Raw genomic sequence first — 25,604 nt, 5'->3', positions numbered from 1 at the left:
AAAGAAAGAAAACATTTTCTATGTGTTTTATGGTGATAGATGTAGGGGAATTGGGGGTGAAGGTAGGGTAGAAAAGAGAGATACAGCATAAAGACATAGCTAATACCGGCTATCAAGTTAAAGGTCAACTAGGTAAGGGTAGTCCTTTTTGGCAGTTAAGGAAAATAATATGGAATACAGAGAACTAGAATTTGTTTATAGATTGATATCAGCAATTGGGAAGCTGAGGAAAGAATAACCATTGGCCATCTGTGGCCAGATGGACAGTACTGAGTGAATATACATGCCAAGAGTGATGTATTATAAAGATGATTTCAAGGAGTACATGTGAAAGAGTGATTGAGGAGAGATGTAGTACAGACAAGCTCTAGCTTGGTCCTGAAGGAATTGAAAATTTAGAAAAAATAAAATTAACTTCAAATATCTGAAAAGCTGTCAAGTGAAATAAATATTAAAATTGTTTAACTTAGTCTCAGAAGGCAGAACTAGGGGTGATGGGTGGAATATGAAAGAAGTAGATCTAGGCTTTATGTAAAAACTTCCTTACAATTAGAACTATACAAAAGTAGACTTGTTTGTCTTAGGAGGAAGTGGGTTATCCTTCACTAGAAGTCTTTAAGCAAAATTAGTATGATCCCTTTTGGGGGGAGAAGGGGAGGCAGGGTGCATTCTTGCTCACATATAGGTTGGAATACATTATTTCTGAAATTCTTTATGACTCTGAGATTTTGTGATTGTGAGCCTTAAGAGATTATAGACAGAAGAATGATAAAAATCTTTGGAACTTACTTTATTCTATTTATTAGCCTATATTCAATATACATTATAAATGTATAACATATAAACACACAGACATTCAATTTAATTTGATTCAACAAGTATTTATCTAGTACTATGTGTTTGGTAGTGTAGTAGAAACTCAAAACAGCTCATGCCCTCATTTACTGATTGTGGATTTTCTGAAATCCAACAAGTTGTTTCAGGAAATGATTGCCTGGGAAAGCAAAGAGTGATTTAGACTAAGGACCATGACTCAAAAATATATGACACTCATTAATAATTTTTTTTAACTAAATAGAAAAAAATTTACAAAATTTTCTCACCTCCTTGTCTAATCTAGTATTTTTATATTATCTCATCTATACACATAGACACACATTTATCCTATTAATTATCCATAACATTACTTGAGTTTTTCAATTTTTTAAAATATATCTTTGAACCCAGTTTTGGTCTCATCAGCTTCTTACTTCTATCTTCATCAATACAACTTATATTAGTTTATAAATCAAATGTTTATAGAAATAATCATGGACAACACAGGCTAGTATTTTTTAAATGATATCCTCAATAATCATTATAAGCCTTTGCAAATGAATCCAATGCTACTAAAATTTTTCTTTACATAAATCTGACACTATATCAATTTGCTTTTAAAATAAACATTAAGATATTTGGTAGAAAAATATATATCTGTATTCATCTGTTTTGCTTTAAAATTCCTTGATTCCCTGATCCTTTTGTCAAAAACATATTTTTACTTATATATCCCAACTAGTAATTACATACTTCATTAATATATTCATTCAGTGTCTCAAAATATTTGTGGCCAAATTAGTTTGGGAACCGCTTCTGTAAATAACCAATCAAAACTTGATAAATTATTATTGATTCATACATTCACTGAAGAGTTAACAAAAAGCCAGAGATAATGGGGTTATGGAAACATTTAGTGGAACAAGTGATATGGTCTTTAGGGTAGATAATGTTCAAAAGGTCAGAAGAAATTAGTAATAATCATTTACTCTCTCCAAAGACCTCTCTCCTTCCTGGTCTCCATCACATGGCATTTTTCACTTTCAAAAGTACTTGCCTGACAACAATCCTGTGGGATAAGTAGTAATTCAGCAAGTTAAGAGGTAAATGATGATTATATACTATGAAGTATAGTCATAATGTCATCAAAATTTAATGAGGAATTTGACTATAGTGGAAACAAATGTTAAAATAAATCATGAATTACACTGTCTCCATGTCTTCAAGTAAGGTAATAATAAAAAGTATCAGTGGCATGTTTAAAACTTTAAAAGAGGAAGGAGTGGTAAAGAAAGCTTTCACATTTTAGGGAGCACATTAATAATTGGAAGCTAGTCAGAAGAGAGCAATGACCATGAAAAAAGTCTCAAATGCATGTTAAATGAGAATTAACTGAAGGATAGAAGCATTTTAGCTCTTCTCAAGTACTTAAAAGTCATATATTGGGGAAGAGGTATTAGTTTTGCTTTTTTTGGCATCAGAGTAAATATGAGTTTTCTTTGACCATAAGGGAATGTAGCAAGAAGTTACAAAGAGACAGATATGAACTAGATGAAAGGGAAAAAAAAATTACAAGAAGCAGAACAATAAAAAAATCAAATGGGTTGTTTGAAGAAGTAGCAATTTCCCCATCTAGAGCAGTATTCATGATAAGGGGTATTTAGTAGGTATATTGAAGAAGGATTCTTGGTAAAAAATAGTTTATCTCAAGTTTTGCATGTGTGGGAAGGTAAGAAAAGAATGAAACTTTGAAAATCACTTTAAAATATTTTATGCATTGTTGTTGTGTTTAGCCATTTTTCATTCCTGTCCAACTCTTCATGACACCTTTTGAGGTTTTCTTTGCAAAGATGCTGTGGTGATTTGCCATTTCCTTCCTCAGCTCATTTTACAGATGATGAAACTGCGACAAACAGAATTAAATGACTTGCCCAGAGTCACACAGGTAGTGGGTGTCTGAGGATATGAAGTCATGAAGAAGAGTTTTACTAATTCCAAGTCCAGCACTCTATTCCCTATACAATTTAACTGACCCCTTTATACATACTAGTTACTGAAAAAAACAGTTATAGAAACAGTATATTTTATCTGGATGATAAATGGATATCTAGACAAATAAATAAGAGTTATCATTACCAATAAAACACTGCCACACACTACTGGAAAATACTTCTTAAAGTTTAAATATCAAAATCTCAGTTTGCTTCTGGATTATCTGTTTAAGTTTGGCAAGAGTACCCACTTAGACATAAGATGCTAATTGACAAAGGTGTGTTTTTTAAAACTAAAATTCCCATATTCTATGCAAAATTTCTTATGCTGATCATTTTTATTATAAAATATTTCCTGCAAAATAATTGTAAAGCAAAGGCATATGTATATGTATATATACATACATATTTATGCATGATGCATAAATCTATATCCACTCATATTTACCTAATAGTAGTCTAAGATTCAATAGACAAGTTTGGGGAAAAGAGTGAGTTTTCTGCATGTCTTTTCATTCATCATGTACTGCATTATAATTTTTAAAAATATTTATTTTTAAATTAATTTTTAATTTTAATTTAACAAATGCCAACTGAAATGGACATTTCCATTTACCCTGCAGAAAACAAATAGTAAATCTTACACTACAAGTTGAATTTTTATAAGGTATCGATTGCTTTTCTTTTTAGATATATTTTAAGTTCAACCTACATATTTCAAGTTTGTCTTTCTTATTCTGTTTCATTCTAGTCTTTCTCTTCTTTTCTATTAAAACAAGATATCTTTGCAAACTTCTTTTTTCCATTATTTTTTCTTTTCTTTTTTTTTAAACTTTGTAATATAATTTAAATGAAACTCAGAGGAATTTTGTCAGAATAGTACTGAAACACTACAGTCATGTATAATGTTTTTCTGATTATTGACTATCATAAGACTATTATACTTAATAACCAAAAACATGACTCCAAACTCTTTGGATTATTTTTCATCAAAAACTATAAAGGAGGGATACATAGAAAGATTGTATTGAGGATTAGATCATAATGAAAACAGACAATAAAATTACAATTGAACTCCAGAGTTAAATACTAGTTCTACAGAGATAAATTTATAGGAGCAAATAGTCAATTAAGCTCCTTTTCTTTTTTTCTCAGATATTTTTTTTTTTTTTTTTTTTTGCTAAGGCAATTGGGGTTAAGTGACTCGCCCAGGGTCATATAGCTAGGAAGTGTTAAGTGTTTGAGACCAGATTTGAGCTCAGGTTCTCCTGACTTCAAGGCTGGTTCAGAGATTTGTTTCAAAGAGTCATTCATTGCTACCATGTGTGATATCTTCTCTTCTCTCTAGTTCATCAATACTCACATAGCATTGTTTCTTGAGTATCTATATTTTCAATGTCTTCATACTTAATTTGTGCCTAAATGTTTGGCTTAAAAAATGTTCCATACCTTTATTTAACTTTTATTGACTTTTAAAAATGAAGAAAAGATTGGTATTAAGCTAAAACACTGTAATATTGCTTTAATTAAAATATTTTAAGGATAAGACATAATTACGAAGTATTTTTATTTGTCTCAATTATTTGTATATTGGAAGAGCTGATCTACTGGTCCTAAACAGTAATTAACATATATCTTGTGATATATACCCAAGTATATACATCTTACATTTCAAAATATATTAAATGATTGCAAACATATTGTTGTAACATTTTTTTCCACTCATTTTAGTAAACAAAATGATCTTTGGTATAAGCAAGTACTTACAATGGGATTTTAATGTATATATGTTACTCTAATCTCATATTTTCTGAATTTTGGAGATCAAAATTTTCCATCTCTCAACCTTCCCTTAGATAACGAAACAAAAACCAAAACATTCTTGAAAATGTTTGTATATAAACATACACAAAATATACATATTTTAACATATGCATATTTTAATAAGCATTGAAGGATATGAAGGACAAGGTAGGGATGGCAGTGATTTGAGTGACCAGCCTAAAATAAGGAATACTCATCTTCATGAGAGGAAATCTGGCTTTCAATACTTATTAGCTGTATGTCCCTAAGCAAGTCACTTAATCCTGTCTATTTCAGTTTTCTTACCTCTAAGAAGAAATTTGCAACCACTTCAGTATATTTGCCAACAAAATACCAAATGGGGTCATGAAGAGCCAGATATGACTGAAAAAACTGATCAATAACAAATGAAAATAAAACTGAATTATGATTCAGTTATTATTGATTCTTGCATTATGGCATTTCATCACATGTTCTGCCCAGGTTCTCTCCAAATTTTATTAAATTTCATTGTTTTTGATCAAACATGGTCATGCATGTTTTATTTTAATTTTTTGTTTATTTTTTTAATTTCAGCAATTAGCAATTCATGATCTGTTCTATAATTTCCCATCATACTAAATTGAGGGATTGGGTGAATCTTATTTAGTATATGATTGACACACAAAAGAAAACTTTTAAAAAACAAATTAAAAATGTCCTTTAGCATTCTATTCCAAATTGAAACACATTTCCTTGAATTGAAGTAGCATCGCCTTTTTCTTACCTTTAATCTCTTTATCATTTTTAAACCATCTGATATCAGCTGCAGGTTTACTTCCAGATGTTTTGCAAGTTAGTTGCATCAAATCTCCTTCCATAACTGGGGATGAAAACCCACTAATCTGTGGCTTCTCAGGAACACCTAACAAATGAGCAAATAAATATATTAAAGAAAAACATATCTGCTATTGTCAATTTATTCCTGTGAGACTTGGACCAATGTTGACAGGAACAAAGCTAAACTAGGTCAGCTGCCAAGAGTACTGAAGAGTTTCATGAACTGTAATTAGCTATACGTTTTATGAATGTGTAACAGCCTAATCAAGAGTAACAAAATGAATGTCACAGAATGTGCATAAACTAAATAGTTGATCTAAATCATTCTGGATTGTTACAAAGGTGGTTTTTAACAATGTATAAAACAAAATTTTATCTTAAATCCATTCTGCCAGAAGAAAAATGCTAATATGTTCAGTTCAAAATAGTTATCATTATAAAGAGCATAAAATGGCTACATAATTAATAGTTTTGTAATTCAATTTTTTTTTTAATTGAAACAATTTTAAGTGGCAGTGTTCAACAGAGGACAGACAGAACATTGGCTTTGGGGTCACAGGATTTGAGCTTAAACTCTGATTCTGCACAAGTTATGAAACTTCCCTAAGTTTCAATTGTTTTATCTGTAAAATGACAGTTAGGTTATAAAATATCTACAGTCTCTTCCAGTTCAAGATCTATGATCCTATTACTGTTAATTAAAAGATGACCAAGTTTTATTGGGGAAAAATTTTTTTTTTTTCTAACTGAAGAATGTATTTTTTCATATACCCATTTATTTTCCCATTCTGATTTAATGAACTTTTAAAATGAAAACTCCTTTTAGGGGGTCTGGGCTTCTGATCCTAGTAATGAAAGGGACTTTCCAGAGTAGAAAAATCCCTCTCCTATGACTGACCTCTTTATCCACTGCACCACCTTGTTGCCTCTAATGCCTTCCCTCTGTTGCTTTTTCAGATTTTTTCAGTGTATAATTTATTTGTGTATGGTTGTTTTGATGTTGATTCATTCAATAAACTGTGAGCTCTTTGATAATAGGGATTATCTGACCTTTCTTGGTATCCTGAATGCAAAGCACAGTGCTTATAACATAGAAAACCCTTAATAAATGTTTATTGACTGAAAGACAATGGACAAGTTACCAAATCTTTCAAGGGAAATAAAGCTTATAGACAATTCCACAGTAGAAGAAATTATAAAATAATGATCATTTTTAAGAAAACTTTGGTATTAAAAGAATATTCTTAAATGTAAGTTTCAGTCACTAATTAACTTTTACAAATTCAGTAACCTGCCTTATACTTCACAAAAAGTATTGCTACCAGAATGATCCATAGAAGACTAATCTATCTACATTGCTGTAGTTTTCCCCAGAAAAGTAATTATAATTTTTTTAAATTATACATATTCACCATTCTTTCAGGATACCCTTATATTAAATTGCCTAAGCAAAATTGTGATTAGACAGAAGATTTATTTACAACAAAGTTCAATATGTGATTATAAAAATAGCACAATTTTTTAAAATGTTCAATGAACATTTAAGAAAATCTTTTAGAATTTTGAAAGCATTATCCACCAAAAGGGATAAAAAAAAAAAAAGTAGTGATATGTTTATACACTCTAAATAAATGAAAATGGATATGGAAAAGCTCTTACACTTTGGGGACACAAAAGGGGACAAAATAAACACTAGAGAAGAAGCAAACTTAGCACACTACACTGATTAGCAGGTATTGGTTATGTTTCTTTTTTCCATCTTTTGGCTAGATAGAAAAAAGTGCCTTTTCAATTATGTCTTACCACCATTTAATAAGCTGAATTCAGTCATCTATTCTTGGGATCTCAAGGTGGCTCTCTATAGAAAAATATATTAATCTTAGACAGTTGTTATCCTGAAATACTCCATTTTTAGTAGGCATATATATTTTTTGTCCTTAATGGCAAGACTATTTTATAAAATATTCTCAGTGGGACTCGAAAAAAAAACATATTTCATATTATATGCATAAAACCAATTCTCTAGCTGGATTAACTTTAATATTCACAGCCAAAAGAACAGCATGCATTAGTCCCTTTAAATGCAACATTCAGCCTTTATTTATTCAAAAAGGAAGGCAAGCTCAGGGACAAAAAAAAAATCAATCTTTAAAATTGTATAACTTGTTCAGTACACAGGTGTGTTACAATGAACTGTAGCAATTTCAGCTGATTGGGCAAGTGACATTCATGGAATCAGAGTGAAGTCAGCACTGAAACTTTATTTCCTAGGCATCTCTAGGAATGGATTGCTTTTTTGGTGTCACTTTAACCTTTGAGAAAACAGCACAACATTTAGAGAATAAAGCATAAAAGAGGCATCAAGCTGTAAAATACAACTGACAATGTATACTGCTGAATTAGTTTGGGAACGGATACTGAGAATGAGTTTGGAAAATATATAATTAAGGAGAAAACATCAGGAAAATGAAAGTTCCTTTATTAAAAAAAGTTATACTTTTAAATGTTTCTTCTGTTGTGATATTTTATAATAGCAAGAATAAAAATGTTTATCAAATCCTTTTAATGTAGTTGTTCAAGAGCAAAATCCTATTAACTAAATTTGTAAATCACAATCTTGTCCCTTCCTAATAATGATGCCCATCAAATAGAAGCAACATTGATAAAAGATTAGAAACAATCTCTGAGTTTGAGCTCTACAAAGAAAATCCATGAAAATGGTCCTCAAAATAATTTTTACAGATTTGTGAGGTCTGAACTATGACAGTACTCATTTCTCTGGTATATTACTTTGGTATCCTTAGTCAACTGCACTTACCCAGTACGGTGAGATAAGCCTTGGAAGTTTTGACAGGCATAGTAAATAAAGAACAGGTATATTGTCCTTCATCAGAGAGAGACACATCACTGACGCTGATGCTCAATTCATGCCATGTAGCTCGAACCAGCTCAATCCTATTGTCCCTTAGAGCTGGGAACGAGGAAGAGAAAAGGTTAAAAATAAATGAGTCATGCAACATTATTAAAATAAAAGAAACTATACATTATACATTGCAATTCAGTCTACTAAACAATTTATGTCTACCCCACATTTGAACTACATTTCTCTTAAATCCAGATAATTCTTATAGTTTTCCATATACTCCTAGAACAGATTTAATATAAGTTCAAATGAACTAAAATTCTGTATCAGATGTTACCAACTCATGGAATTTGTAATAACAGACTAGAAAAATAGATTCTCTGTGATCCTTAAAAATATCAAATTTTATCTAATTTCATAATAGTATCTACTCAAGGATACATTGGAGTTTTGTGTCTTTAATATAAACATTTGTTGTTTGCTAAATTACAAAGGATTGTCAACTTCTGGCAACAAATTCTAAGACACTTAGTCCTTTATGTCTAATTATCCAAGCAATGAACATTTTCTCATTGCATAATCTTTATTAATCAATAAATCCCAGCTCCTTAATAATAATTTTTCAATAAACTCTGGTGGCCATAACCTTATCTTGAATTGCCATCACAAAGTCCTCTGTTTCTATAAGCAAATCTGCATCTTTCAGACATTTGTTCAATGCTTCTTTACTGACTATGAAGCATTATTTATTTACCCTATTGAAATTTGGAATGAGGGTGTGAAAAAATATATATGATATAATGCTTTTACTGGGCTTTGATTAGACACCTTTGCAATTTGAACTTCCTGGTGCTATGATTTAAAAAAGCAGAATGTAAGAGATTTATTTCTACTTAATCGGCAGATATGTTTGGTGAACCTGTATTGGGAGAATGGGAGCAGTATTATAGGACTAAATAGACATAAATTTTTTTTTCTTTAAAGAGAGGGAAACAGAGCCTGAAAACTGAAAGCCAGCAATTATTGATTGTTGGGAAAAGTCTCACTTATATTGTTAAAAGGGTAGTTTAGTCATTTAGAAATAGAAAAAAGGGAAGGCAGAGCCAAGATGGCAGAGTAAAAGCAGGAGCATGCCCAACCTTTCCCCCAGACTGCTCTGAATTACTTTAAATAATGACTCTAAACAAATTTTAGAGCATCAGAACACCCAAAAAGATGGAGTAGAACATTGTCCAGCTGAAGGAAACTTAGATCCATAGCAGAAAAAGTCTATGACACTAAGGTGGGAGAGCCTGCCCAGCCCCAATTCCAGCCTGGCCTGGGGCCCCTTCTAAATTATTGGCAGTGCTAGTGGCTTTCAAACCTATGAGCCCAGAGACAACAAAGAGGATCTGAAAGGTCTATGGAGCCAGAGTGGGAACCTAGTACACAATCCCATTGCAGGCAAGTTCCATCCCTAACTATGTCCAGACCCCAGCAACAGTAAGGCAGGACTTCTGAATCAGCAGCAACACTGAAGACTTCTGGATCTCTTAGCCCGGAGACACTAAAGAGGACTCAGAAGTCAGTGAAGAAGGATTGTGGCAATGGATGGGGGGTTGGGGTGCAGTTCCAGTGCAGTCTGAGTCAGCTGAGCCCCAGCCCTGTCCAAAACACTAGATCTTGCAATCCTAGGGGCAGAGACACCGAAAATGCTTATGGCCAGATTCCTAGAAGGATTTCTAAAAACAGCAGCACAGTGTACTCTTTACCCTGAAAACAGGCTTATTTTAGCAAACATTTAAAAGTTGAGTAACAGGCTAGGAAAATGAGCAAAAATCAAACAAAAAATTTTGTTCTGACCATTTAAAGTTATTATGGTGACAAGGAGGATCAAAACACACACTCAGAAGATGGTAACAAAGTCAAAGTTCCTACATCCAAAACTCCAAGAAAAATAAGAATTGGGTTCAGGACATAGAAAAGCTCAAGTGGAACTCTGAAAATCAAGTAAGAGATAGAGGAAAAATTAAGAAAAGAATTAAAAGAGGTACAAAATGAAATACAATTTTTTTTTCTTAAAAAGCAAAATTGGTCAATTAGATAAGGAGGTACAAAAGCTCACTGAGAAAAATAATTCCTTAAAAAACAGAATATGTGGAAGCTAATAACTTTATGAGAGATCAAGATGCAATAAAACAAAATTAAAAAAAATTAAAAATGGGGAAAATGTAATATCTTATTGGAAAAACAACTGACCTGGAAAATAGATCCAGCAGAGATAATTGAAAAATTATTGGTCTACCTGAAAGTCATGATCAAAAAAGGAACCTGGAGATCATCTTTCAACAATCACCTTTTGAAAAAGAACCCAAAATAAAAACTTCTGGGAATATTATAGCCAAATTCTGGAACTCTTTGGTCAAAGAAAAAATATTGCAAGCATCTAGAAAGAAATGATTCAAGTATAGTGGAATCACAGTCAGAATAACACAAGATTTAGCAACTTCTACATTAAAGGACTGGAGGGCTTGTAATATGACATACCAAGAAGCAATGGAGCTAGAATTGCAAACAAGAATTACCTACTCAGCAAAAATAAGTATAATTCTTTAGAGGAAAAGGTGGTCATTCATTGAAACTGAGGATTTTCAAGTGTTCATGATGAAAAGACCAGAGCTGAATGGAAAATTTGATTTTCAAATATAGAACTCTGGAGAAGCATACCAATGTAATCAGGAAAGTATATCATATGGGAGGATGAAATTTGGAACTCATTAGAACATTCTCATTATTATGGAAGATGGAAGGAAAATATAAAGACAGAGGACACTAGTGTGAATTGAATATGAAGGGATAATATCTTTTTTTTCTTTTTAATGATGAAATTTAAGGGTAAGAGAGACTGTATTGGGAGAAAGGGAAAGTGGGAATGGAATGGTAGAAATTATAAAAAAAAAAAAGAATCAAGCAAAAGCTTTTATACTGGAGGGGAAAAGTGGAAGGAGAGGGAGAGGGAGTGAATCTTACTCTCATCAGAATTGAATCTCAAATAGGAAATAACATACATACTCAATAAGGATATAAAAAGCTATCTTATCCAGCAGGAAAATAGGAAGGGAATGGGTTTGTGGGAAGAGGGAGAGGGGATCAAACAGAGGGCATATTGAGGGAGAGAGTGGTCAGTAGCAAAACACTTTTGAGGAAGGACAGGATTAGAGGAGAGAGAGAATATACAATAGTAATTGTAAAAAAAAAAAAAAAAAAAATTTTGACCCAATTTTCTCTGATGGAATATAATTGTTCTCTGGAACATGATGAGTAGGATGACCTCAGTGGGAAAAAAAGAAACCTGGAAATTTATCTATGAACATCATAAGTGAAATGTACAATATATAAAGTAATAGCAATGTACTGATATGACCAGATGTAAATGACATTGTTATTCTCAGTAGTACACACTTATGACAAAACATCCTATCCATATCCAGAGAAGGAACTGATCAAATCTGGATATACATCGAAGCATTTTCTATTACTCTTTCTATCTCTCGCTCTTTATTTTTAAATTGATTTTTCTAGAGGTTTTTTATTTTCATTAGGATGATATATATATATGTATGTATATATATATATATATATATATATATATATATATACATATATATATATTCTTTCACAACTTGACTTTTATGGAAATGTTTTGAATAATTTCACATGTAACTTCTTAATTATGGGTGGGGATAAGGAAGAGAACTTGGAACACAAAAATCTTGAAAACAAATGTAAAAAAATGTTTTGAATGCAACTGGAGAAAATATTAAATAAATACATTTAAAGAAAAAAAGAAATAAAAAATGATAACAAATGGAATGAATATGAGTTTATTGTGAATAGGTCATGCCAAAGTTCAATTCTGTTGTTGTTGGGTGGCCAGGGTCAATAAATCAGTAAATCAAGGAAATGTAAAAAATAGTTTATTGAGCTAACAATCTAGATGACAGTATTCAAAAAGATCTAAATAGATTAACACTATGGATTAAATCTAATAAGATCAAAATCAGTAGGGATTAATGAAAAAATATATCCTTTAAAAACAATCAGTTTCACAAGTATAAGAAAGTGTTAGAAATGACCACAAAGAAGTTTCTATGAAAAAGATTTTTTAGATATTAGCACATCCTGAGTGCAACTAACATAAAAAATCATAGTATCAAAAAGAAGAATATCAATAATTAGGGAGATAATGTTTTACTTCACTTTGCTTTGTTCAATCCATGTCTAAAACTTTAAGTTCTGTGCTCAGCACCACATTTTATAAATAAAAAACTAGAACTAATTTATAACTGGCAACCAAGATGGAAAGAGTCCTAAAGACAATATCAAAGAAAGATCAGTCAAAAGAAATGGGTATGAATTTCCAGGAAAGAAAAGATTTAGCCAGCTAGAACTGCTGTGTTTAATTCAGCAATAACATGTGAAAAAGACATTGGATTTGTTCTATTTCATACAGAAGATAAGGAAAAAAATTATGGAAGTTGCTTGTTTGAGTTTACATAAGGAAAAAAAAAAAGTTTCTAATAATCAAAGCTATGGAAAAGTGACTTTGGCCACTTCAGGAGGTAAAGAAACCTTTGAGTAAAATTTTTCAAGCAAAGACTGAGACTATTTGTCAAGGACGTATAACCAAAGGAATTCGATTTTTTTAAAACAGCACATAGATGAAATGGTCTCTAACAGCAATTCGAATTCTGAGTCTTTATAAAACTAAAGAAAATTACTACATTTATATTCTTAAATGCTAGTTTATTCAATCATTTTAATATCAAAAATAACCAGATTGTGAAAAGGAATATTATTTTTCTCTCTAAATGAGAAAGTATCATCAAATATCACTGTTTTTTGAACAAATATTCAATAGATATTTAGGATCATAAAAGTAAAGTCAACAAATAATTAAGAATCTATTATATGACTGTACTTTGATAAATCCTAGGAATATAAAAGTAGGAAAAAAAGAGGTACTGCTCTGAAAGGTCTCAGTCTATGGGGTAAACAATTGACACCCAACTAAGAATGAATAAGACATATAGAGGATAAATAAAAAAATAACCAACAGATCAAAGGCCGTAGCATTAAAAAGAATCAGTAAAGACTTCTTATAAAAGGTGGTATTTTAGCTGAGATTTGAAGCAAATTAGAGAAGTCAGAAGATAGAAATGAAGAGGGATTCCACCATTTTTTAAGTACCTATTCTTGAACAAGACATTGGACCCATATAGCCGAACATCAACTGTCCACAACACTTAGTTGGTGCTGGCACACGTGTTTGATGAAAATAATAAAAAAATGCTTGTTGACAGAATACAAATGTTATCTATAGTCACATATGCTTTTTTAAATGTCATTATTGCAGATCCACATTTTTATGTAGCTTCTCTTTTCTAGCTACATTGAGCTGCTAAAGTTAAAAAAAAAGAAATTAATTATTATATAGGCATAAATTTCTATGATAATTTTTCAAATCCTCAAAATAAATCTATATAAAAATTATCATTACTAAGGAAATAGGATAAATTTTTCTGGATGTGATCTTCTTTTGCATTGTGTACAATTTTTTATTCTGTTGTCTAAAAGAGCTCTCTGAACCCTTGAAGAAGAGACGTAAACATGTTGAATGAATTGAGGGATTCTTCAAATATCCCATAATGAAAAAGTACTAAGCCTCTAATTAAAATGCTCTGCCTCCTCAGCCTTTAAGTTCAGTCCATCCATTGTTGAGGTGATTGAATGATTCAAAAGTTTGAGCTTTAGAGGATTTAATCATGTGGCACATAAGAAGCAGTGACCAAAGAGTAGAATTCTATTAGCTATTTAACTCTGGAGAAGATCATTTCCTCCAAAAAACCACTAGTTTTAAATAGTTCTTCAATTATACAAATCCATATTGAGGATTCATGCTGTGCAAAATCAAAAATCTGATAAAAAATGCCCTAGAAAAGTGCATTCAAATAATATACTCCCTTTCTTATAAAATTTGTCTAAATATTTAATGCACCTAATTTAAAGTCAACATTTACAATGAAATTAGTTTTAATATGAATACTGAGATATTTTGAGTGTCATTCATTATTTAAGAAATAACAAAGCATTCTATACATGTTTCAGTCCACTAATTTTCTTTCTTAACTGCTTTAGTAAGGTAACAACTATCATACTGGTGACTAATGAATCTAAAGACATCTATCTTATTTTAATGTTTCCAGTGGGACAATAATCTATTTCACAACATAGGATAACGTTGATGTAACAAAAGCCTTATATATTTTACTATGTAATCATTTTTAAGTGACTATAAAAATGCAGTCTAACAATCATTACACAAAGATCTTGCCTTAAATTAATGCAAAAGCATGGTTTCAGGGGCAGCTAGGTGGCACAGTAGATAAAATACTAGCCCTGAAGTCAGGAGGACCTGAGTTCAAATGTGACCTCAGACACTTAACACTTCCTAGCTGAGTGACCCTGGGCAAGTCACTTAACCCCATTGCCTCAGCCAAAACAAAACAAATCAAAAAGGACGTATTCATTGTGCACTTATTATGTGTCTGGCCTCATGATAAATGTGGAGCTTACAAAAACAAAACAAAACAAAAAGTGCTAAAATAATCTCTGCCCTCAAGGAGGTCACTTTTGAATAAGAGAAACAATATTTAAGTGAATTAGTATATACAAGATAAATACAGAGCAACTGGAAGATAGCCTTAGAGAGAAAGGTACTCTGGGAAGATCATGCTTACATTTCAAAGTTTTTTATTTAGTCTTAGTCTTTTTTATTTTTATTTTTTTGAATGCTTGAAAAGCATCCATTTCATGTTTTGTTTTGTTTTTTTCCCTTTTATCCCCTCTAGGGAAAACTATTTCCCCCATCATCATCTGTAATGTTCTGGCTTGCTCTCTGTAGATCCTTTAAATGGGCCTTGGGTTCAGTAGAATAATCATCACAAGAATAGTCAGGAATAAAGTCCAAAGTCTTTGTTATCTCCTTTACAATCTGTCTCCTTCACCTGGGGCTGGGCTAATTTTCTGGAGGACCTTCGGATGGGCCTTGGTTTCAGTGGAGGAATGCAGGAAGCAGGAGAGCCACCAAGATGGTGGGAGATGGACTGTCTCTCTTCCAGTCCTTGTTGGCTCTTATATACCTTATTGTAATTACATCATTTTAGCATACTGATTAGGTGTGAACTTAGAGAACTATTACATCACCATGCTAAGTATTAAGTATATATGTAAACTAGATAACTATTGTATCATCAATTCCTTTGAGTTAACACCTTGTTTCAAGTATACTTCTTCAGAGTTCTGGCCCATTACACTGGCCCCCCATTTTCCTCTTTTGTCTTGCAAGTGTTTCTATTATTCTCTCCTCCCAAGTTGAATTTTTGAACATCTATAGATCTAATTTTTTCTGCTTGTTTTCTTTTAATTTGATTTAACCCTGATTAATGTCTTTTTAAAAATAATAATAATTATTTTTTAATACACATTGGCTTATGAATCATTTGGGAGAGAAAAATCAGAGTAAAAGGAAAATCCATGAGAGAGACAAAGAAAAAACACAGAAAAAAGAAGTGAACATAGCAAGTATTGAATTACTACATTCTTGATCTTTTGCACTTCCAGTTTAATGTTTTTTATTTTTACTAGTTATATAAAATAATATTTTGGCAGTTTGGTTGATATGGCACTGAACACTTAGACTAACTTAGGCAGAATTGTCATTTTTATTATATTAGCTCAGCCTAGCCACAGACAATAGATATTTTAGATATCTATATCTATATCTATGTATGTATATATACATATATATATATATATATAGTGTATAAACAATAGATATTGTTTAGATCTGACTTATATGTGTGAAAAAGGTTTTGTTATTATGTTCATATAACTTTTGGATTTGTCTTGGCAGGTAGATACTCAATCATTTTATTTTGTCCATAGTAATTTTAAATGGGATCATTCTATCTCCTGCTGATGGACTTTGTCAGTAATATATAGAAATGCTGATGAGTTTGGATGGATTTATTTTATGTCCTGTAACTTTGCTAAAGCTATGAATTGTTTCCAGTAGGTTTTTGGATGATTTTCTAGGATTCTCTAAGTATATCATAATATCATCTGCAAAGAGTGATAGTTTTATTTCCTCATTGCCTATTCTAATTCACTTAATTAGTTTTTCTTTTCTTATTGCTAAAGCCAGCATTTCTTGCACAATGTTGAATAATAGTGGTGACAATGAGCATCCTTATTTCACCTCTGATCTTACTGGGAATGTGTCTAGCTTCTCTCCATTACAAATAATGCTTGCTGTAGGTTTTTAGTTAAGATACTGCTTATTGTTTTAAGGAAAATCCCTTTATCACTATGCTCTCTAGTGTTTTTAATGGGAACGGGTGTTGTATTTTGTCAAAAACTTTTTCTTATCTACTGATCTACTGAAATTATCATATGATTTCTATTGATTTTGTTGATTATGGTAAAAGTTTTCCTGACATTGAACCAACCTTGCATTCTTGGTATAAATCCTACTTGGTAATCGTGCATTATCCTGTTGATAAATTGCTGTAATCTCTTTGCTAGAATTTTATTTAAAATTTTTGCATCAATATTCATTAGGGAAATTGGTCTGTAATATTCTTTCTCTGCTTTGGCTCTTCCTGGTGTAGATATCAGTACCACATTTGTGTCATATACAGGAATTTGGCAGCACTCCTTCTTTATGTATTTTTCCAAATAGTTTACATAGTATTAGAATTAATTGTTCTTTGAATGTTTGATAGAATTCACTTGTGAATCCACTGGTCCAGGGAATTTTTTTCTTAGGGAGCTCATTAATGAGTTGTTCAATTTCTTTTTCTAAAATGGGACTACTTAAGTAATTTATTATTTCCTCTTCTGTTAACCTGGGCAACTTATATTTTTTGGTAAATATTCATCTATTTCAATTAGATTGTCAAACTTGCTTCCATACAGTTGGTAAAATAGCTCCTAATTATTGCTTTAATTACTTTTTCATTGGTGATAAGATCACCCTTTTCTTTTCTAATGGTGGTTATTTGGTTTCTTTCTTTCCTTTTTCAGATCAAATTAACCAAAGGTTTATCTATTTTATTGTTTTTTTTTTCATAAAAGCAACTCAATTTTTTTTTACTTTTTCCATAGTTTTCTAAGTTTCAATTTTATTAATCTATCTTGAGTTTCAGAATCTCCAATTTGGTATTTAATTGATTGTTTTCAATGTGTTCTTTTTTCTAGCTTTTATAGTTGTATGACTAATTCACTAATTCCTCTTTCTCTGTTTTATTCATGTAGCTATTTAGAGATACATAGAGATATAAAATTTCCCCTAAGAACTGCTTTGGCTGCATCCCATAGGTTTTGGTATGTTGTTTCATTATTTTCATTCTCTTGAATGAAATTATGTATTGCTTCTGTGATTTGTTGTTTGACTCATTCATTCTTTAGAACTAGTTTATTTAATTTCCAATTGATTTTTAGTTTACCTTTCCCTGGCCCTTTATTGAATATAATTTTCATTGCATTGTGGTCTGAAAAGGAAGCCTTTATCATTTCTGCCTTTCTGCATTTGCTTGTGAGGTTTTTATATCCTAATATATGGCCTAATATATCCTAAAAAAAATTTTGAGTGTGTGTGTAGGTGCCATGTAGTGCCAAGAACAAGGTGTTTTCCTTTCTGTCCCTATTCATTTTTTTCCAGATGTCTATTATATCTAGATTTTCTAGGATCCTATTAACCTCCCTAGTTTCTTTCTTGTTTATTTTGTGGTTAGATTTGTCTGATTATGAGAGGGGAAGGTTAAGAGCCACCATAAGAAGACTTTTCCTATCTATTTCTTCCTGTAACTGACTTAAAATCTTCTGCTTGCTGTATACACATTTAGTATCATTACTACTTCATTATTTTTAATACCCTTTATCAAGATGTACTTTACTTTCTCATCTCTCCAGCCTTTTACCTTTACTCTGTGTGGGGTTTTTTGTGTCAAATATGTTTCTTTTAAACAACATATTACAGGTTTCTGTTTTGTTGCTCTGTTATTTGCTTCCCTTTTATGAGAGAATTCAGTGCATTCACATTAACAGTTATGATTACCAGCTCTCTATTTCCCTCCATCCTGTTTTTTTCTCCTGTATATATTTTTGCTCTCTCTTTCCATCCTGTCTTTAGTTGTGTGTATTTTTACCCACCTCATCCATTACTTTGCTTTCTGTCAACACTTCCCCCCTTCTCTTAATTTTTGCCCTAGAAGTTCTTCACTCCCTTCTGTCCTGTCCTCTTTTCTTTTCCTCTTTCTCTTTATACTTCTTTATAGGGTTAGATAAATTTTTATACCCAAGTGAATGATTAAGTAATTCCTTCTTAGAACCAAAACTGATGACTTCAAGCTTCAGACAATTCTCATCCTCCTTTCTTCTTTCCCTCAGTTGTCATAGGTCTTTTGTACCTCTTCATGTGAACTAATTGTCCTATTATACCTCCCTTTCTGTCTTTTTCCAGTACAGACATTTTCCCATCCCTTAATATATTTTTCTTTCACATCATCACATCAAAGTCCATTCACAACCATACCCTCAGTCCCTGTGATACCTCCCTCTGTCTATCCCATTAACAAATAGGGTTCTCAAAAATTACAGATATTGTTTTTCCATCAAAGGATGTAAACAGTTTAACCTTTAAAAATATTTTTTATCCTATATACCCTTTTGTAGTTTTCTTGAGTCCTGTGATTGTAGATTAATTTTTCTGTTTAGTTCTTTTTGCAATAAAAATGACTGAAAATATCTTACTTCAGTGAAGTTCCATTACCTCCCCTGAAATATGATGCTGAGTTTCACTGAGTAATTAATTTGTGGTTGTAACCCTAGGCCTTCTGTCTTCCTGAATATGGTATTCCAGGCCCTTTGATCTTTTATTGTAGAAGCTGCCAGTTCCTGAGTAGTTTTGACTGTTGTTTCTTGATATTTGAATTGTTTTTTCCTGGCAGTTTACAGTATTTTTTCCTTGAGTTTGTAGTTCTGGGGTTTTGCAACTATGTTCCTTGGGGTTTTCCTTGTGGGATCTTTTTCCAGAAGTGATTGATGGATTTTTTCAATGATTATTTCTCTCTATTTCTAGAATATTGGGGCAGTTTTTCTTAATGATCTCTTTGTAGAATGCTATCCAAGCTCTTTTATTTGGTTAGCCAATAATTTTTAAATTATCTCTTCTGGATCTATTTTCCAGGTTAAATGTTTTTTTCCAAAGAGGTATTTCACATTTTCTTCCATTTTTTTTTTTTTTTTAGTTTGTTTGTTTCTTTCTATCTCACAGATTCATTAGCTTCCATTTGCCCTGTTCTAGTTTTTAATGTGTGATTTTCTTCAGTTAACTTTTCTATCCCTTGTGTTTTCATGGGGTAGTTTTGCCTGCTTCTTTCAGGAAATAGCCTGGTTTCCCAGTTTGCTTTCTGACCTTGGAGTGGAGGCTTCTCCATTGGTCTGCTCTTCTACTGAGCCTGGGCTGAGTCTTTCTGAACTTGGGTGAACATCCTTTTCACTCCAGTAAGATTGACCTTTCTTGAACTTTTTCCAGTCTATCTTGAGCTGGAGAGTGGTTTTATTCTATTAAATTCTGTTCAGTCTTGGCTTCATGTGGTTTTCAAGGGAAACTGGGAGAACTCCAGCAGCTTCCTGACTTTACTCCGCCATCTTGGCTTCACCCCTGAAAGTCTTCTTAATATCTTTTTTTTTTGTTTGTTTTACTTATCTCTTCAGCTTCCTGAATTGAAACATTATGCTAGAGTCAGTCTATGTTACTCAATACCTAAGTCTGTGCTGTGCATTTAGTTATAGTAAAAGTTCTTCTTGCTCTCCTTCTAGGTGCCCCAAGTTTCTATTTTGCTGACATCCTCCAACTTTTAGTTTTCCATGGATTTCTGAGATAAAGAGGGATGGTTCTTCAGGACCTTTTATATGATCTCAAGACCACAGAGTTCCCAAACATCTGGGATTATCCAGTTCTGATTCTATCTCATTATGACTCCCTGAGATCTTTCTAACTCTACTAAAGTTTTCTCTTGGAAGTGATCTACTTTAGTTGTGTAACTAAGTGTCTCTGCCACAGTTCTGGTGATATAGTAAGGAGACTGATTTGTTGTCTGACCCAGTCCTGTATTTTCTAATGGCTCCCTCTCTAATTACCTTCTGATTTCTGGATGACTCTTCACTTACATGGTAGAAGAAACAACTTAGTGTAATTTCATATTGAGCTTCTTTCTTAAAAAAAAAAATTGCCCAGTTACACATAAAAACATTTTTGGAAGGTTATACATGTATATTCATTTTTTAAACATAGTTACTTATGAATCATGTTGGGAGAAAAAAATCAGAACAAAAGCAGAAAGCCACAAGAGAAAAAAGTGAACCTAACATGTGTTGATTTATATCCAGTTTCCATAGTTCTCTCTCCAGTTGCAGATGGTGTTTTCTATCCAAAGTTTATTGGGCTTGATTTGGATTACTGAATTGCTGAGCAAAGTTTATCAGAGTTGATCATTGTACAATCTTGCTGTTGCTATGTGTAATGTATTCCTGGTTCTGCTTGTTTCACTCAGAATCAGTTCATGTAAATCTTTCCATCCTTTCTAAAATCAACTTGTTTATCATTTTTATAAAATAATAATATTCTATTACCTTCATATATTACAACTTGTTCAGCCATTCCTCATTTGATGGGCATCTACTAATTTTTCAATTCTTTGCTACCACAAAAAAAAAAAGCTGTTAGAAAAATTTTTGCACATGCCATTCTGTTTTATTTTACTTTTGCTGTTGTTTTCAATATTCACCTGCATTGTAATGGAATAATACTCATTATAAGAAATGATGAGCAGGCTGATAGCAGAAAAACCTGGAAAAACTTACATGAATTGATGAAAATTGAAATAAGTATAACCAGGAGATCATTATACACAATAATTTATATACTGTACCATCATCAACTGTGAATGACTTAGCTTTTCTCAGCAATACAATGATCCAATGATCAAAGGACCCAAGTTGAAAATTCCTATCTAATCTCCAGAGAAGGAACTTATAGAGTCCAAATGCAGATCTAAGTATAATATTTTTTCACTTTCTTTTATTTTGTGTTTTTTTTCCCCCTTTGGGTCTATGTCTTCCTTTACAACATGACTAATATTTTTTCATGATTGAAAATGTATATGCTATATAAATTTGCTTACTGTTTCTAGAAGGGAAAGGGGAGCATAGGAGAATAAATTTGGAGCTCAAAAAATTTTTAAATGTTAAAATTTATATTTACATGTAATTGGAGAAAAATAAAATAATGTTTTAAAAATTTTTAAACAAAAAAATGGTTTATCCATGGCATAATATATTATACTCCAGTCTTTTATTTTAACTCTGGAAGCTTTTTCAGCTGTTTTTCTTATAAACAACATATTGTTGGAATCTAAGATCTTTTTTCCATTGTTTGAATGAATTCATCCAATCTCCATCCAAAGTTATGATTGTTAATTATGTTTTCCCCTCCATTACATCCTCTTGTATTTTTTCCTTTCTTTGCTCTCCAACCCGTTCTTTACAAAACAAAACATGAAGTGAGGAAAAAAAAGGAATGAGATCAACATTAGTCAGATACAATTAAAATAGTCTGATCCTACTCTTTTGCTTCTGTTCATCGTCTTCTGGCCATAGTTTACATTTATTTTACTGTGTGATTTTGTTATATATTTGCAAGTTCTTGAATATTTTTATCCTGTAAATAATTAAAACTGAGTACCACTAACAATATAGAGTTACATGGTATATCTGAACAAGACTGAACTTCACAACAAATAATGAATTAGAAAGAAGAATTTGAGGAAAGCTTATAGAAATATGCGATTAAAAAAAAAATCTACTGATCATGTGATAAAAGTGTACCACAATTGTATTCTCATAATGTCAGAAAACAGTGAAGAGGTAAAATTATAAATTTTTGAAGGTAGGGGCTATTTTTTGGTTTTCTTCAATGGTTGCAGCTCTTAGGACAGTGTCTTACTTTTAGAAAACATTTAATTAATGTCTTCTTGCCTGATTGACCAACAGTTAGGCCACCAGGATGCTCAATATACTTCTATGTTGAACTGATTAGAGAGTGTTGGAATACATGCGAGCCCAACCCAGACCTGCAGAATGGATCTCCTCTTGTGACAGGATAATACAAGGAGACTGAGAGGCCGTTGTGTTGTGTGACCTCTCTTCTCTTGCCTCTGCCTCCAATTTATCTCATTCCCAGTCTGCAACATATGTGTCAGCAAAGGCTGTCTTGCAACTCCTTCAGATGTTATGATTCACAGCTGTGGAGACTCTCAGAGAATCGATCTGTCCCTTAACAAGAGGGCATAAACAAAAATTCCACAGTCTGGGCAGTCATTAAGGGGTTTAAATCTTCATTTCATAAAGAATATCCACATTAGTGAAACTACAGATTAATTATCTAATTTTCATATAATCTAAGTTGGTAGAATATAGAAAACTTCCTAAGTTCAGTGTCAATAATATTGTTTTTAAATCCCTAGAGAATTATCAAATAAATCTTTGTGTCAGTTCTCATATGATTTGATATTAAAAGTCATGATCTCTGCTACCTGTAATTCAATGAAGCTTTAGAAAATGAATTCCAGAAATAAAAGAGTTAACATATAGAGACAAAACGAAGAAATATAAAACTAATAAATCCTTTTTTTTTTTTTCTGTTTTGTTCTTTTACAGTCATACAACATAAAACAATCTAAATCAATCTTCTGGAAAATTGGTAAAACAACCATTGCTCCAGAGCTGATATCTGGTATACCAACTTTAAGCCTGGAGTAAATTTTTACTGAAACCATAGAAAATGGAGTTTTATAATAAAAATGCTAACAGATCCTGAGCAATAAAACTGGAAAAGTGACATGAACCCTTTGCAGGAAGCTTTTCAATGACAGACTTTCAATTACTAAACCCGTCTTTTCTTTCTTCAAACATCTAAAAATGCCAAACCTGTGCTATCATTCTTATATGTGAAACATCCTTTCATGGAAAACTAGAAAAGGCAAAATGTCATTGTATCTAAGAGTTAGCATTGTGTAAAATAAATGCAAACTTCGGAGTGATGACTCGATCACTGAAAATCTAGAGGGAAGAAATAAAGACTTCCTGATGTTTTGCATTTCCCATGGGAAACTTTCCTGCCATCTCACACTATTAAAAATATATCCATCTTATAAGGATTAGCTCAAATTCTCCAGAATTTATTTCATTATAATTCCCATCATAATTACTAGATATGATCTTGTAGTACAGTTTTGAATACACAATTTACCTCTTCCTCATTATAAGAGAAACAACCTGCCTAGATGTTGACATTCTGGTTCAATTCTGATTTATTCACATACTAGCTGTTCAACTATGGGCAAGCCACTTAATCTCTCTAAGCCCCACACAAGTAACTCTTAAGAATTATTCATTTCAGATTACATTGCTGATCTATTTATATCCACACCATGTTTCCACACCATGAATCACCTGGATCAATGAAATCATAGGTTTGGAAAGCTTTCTCATCCTATTGCTACTTTCATCAATCCCCATTAGATTAGCCTTGAATTCTGCATGATACCTATAAATATTGCCTATCTGTTAATTGAATGACTGGTAATGTGAATAAATTTTATGTTTATATAAAGGATATTTTTGTACCTCTAGAGAAGTAAGTAAAAGATGATATAGACAGGAAGGAATTACATTGCTATAATAACAAAAGTAATTTGGAAACATAATAATAAAAAATTTCTTTCAAAAATATGCTTTTACTTAATATTAACTTTTAAAACTGCATGCTATTAAAAAGAAACTCATTTATTTTATTTTTTCCTTTGATGAGGTAGACTTCTGATTTAGAAATTTAGCAATTAGGTGTTGCCATGAATAGAACAATTGATCTAGAGTCATCTGGTCTCAGACAGTTACTAGCTGACACCCCTGATCAACTCACTTAACATTTCTCTACCTCAATGTTTTTAATTTAGAAAATGGGAATAATAATAATAACAATAATAGGAGCTATTCCTGGGGGTTATTATAAATATAAATTGAGATGATATTTTTATAACCCATTGAAAATCTTAAAGCATTATTAAAATGCTAGCTATTATTATCTTTATTATAAATTTAATTTAAGACTACTTTTTTTGTTGTCTTGAAAAACTTATATAAAAAGTGAACACTGTACTGGAAGGAACATAATATCATTCTAAAAGTTTCTCCATAATTCTAGATTTCCAACAAAAAAAAATTTAGATATTTCAATTCTTATTTATTTTACCAGGAAATGTTCAAACTTCAGAAAAGTTGATGCCAGAAAAATAATATAAAATACAAATATCTTGCTTTAAAATGTAAGGGTAAGCTTCTGAGTGTTATTCTAGGATTATATTTGATCATGTTTGTCTTTTCATTGCATATTTACATGACCATGCCCTTACAATGTCAAAACTTGTTAAGTGAAATCATACCTCAACAAAAAAATTTTTTTAAGTCTTATAGTCCTAAAGTAAATGTATTAGTCTCGAGTAAAAACCCTTGCCTTTATTTTTTCAGTTAACAAACATGCAATATGAAGCATACATGAACAATGAATCTATCCACTATATGCAAACATTCCTACTAATATTATCCTAGCTTTTACCAAAAGAAAGATCTTTATGAATTGGAAAATAGCTCCCTTTGAGGAATATTATATAGTTCTGTAACTAAAGTATGACCAGAAAGAGCTCTCATTATTACTCTTAATAAATTTTAAATTAAAATTTACTTATAACTCTCTACCCATTTCAGATTATTTTGAGAGGAGATAAGATGAAGATATTAATGGCATTAAGTTTATCAGTACAATTTTCTTGTATTATTGCAATGATTATATATTCAAATTAAAAAAATACTCCTCAAATCACTTTTATTCAAATTCCTAATGAAAAGAAAATTCAAATATTCAAATTAATCATTCTTCTGCAGAGACATTTGTTAATAAGCAAATAGCAATATATAATACAGCTAGTTCAAAGAAGGGAAATGAGATTAGCAATAATCCTGGAAACCAGGTCATGTCAAATAGAGTTGATAGAAATGAGTATGATTCACCCAGAAGAGAAATGACTTGAATGGATATTATAGTTACAATTTGAGTATATGAATTGTAGTTTATATAAAAAGGGATAAAG

General features: G+C 31.5%; 1 protein-coding gene across 4 annotated transcripts in view; it reads right to left on the bottom strand.

Moving 5' to 3' along the window:
- CADM2 (cell adhesion molecule 2) overlaps positions 1 to 25,604 on the bottom strand; it is a 1,401,218-nt gene that overhangs the window by 209,698 nt on the left and 1,165,916 nt on the right. For all 4 annotated transcript variants that reach the window (XM_031963623.1, XM_031963625.1, XM_031963624.1 and 1 more), the window contains 2 exons: positions 8,248 to 8,400; positions 5,377 to 5,514 (listed from right to left, as the gene is read on the bottom strand). In XM_031963623.1, coding sequence (XP_031819483.1) covers positions 5,377 to 5,514; positions 8,248 to 8,400 — 291 coding nt within the window. The remainder of the gene's footprint in view (positions 1 to 5,376; positions 5,515 to 8,247; positions 8,401 to 25,604) is intronic.

The sequence above is a fragment of the Sarcophilus harrisii genome, chromosome 3 (assembly GCF_902635505.1).
Source record: "Sarcophilus harrisii chromosome 3, mSarHar1.11, whole genome shotgun sequence".
Taxonomy (NCBI): Eukaryota; Metazoa; Chordata; class Mammalia; order Dasyuromorphia; family Dasyuridae; genus Sarcophilus; species Sarcophilus harrisii.
Note: the sequence above shows the minus strand (reverse complement) of the source record. Positions and strands in the feature narration are given on the sequence as shown.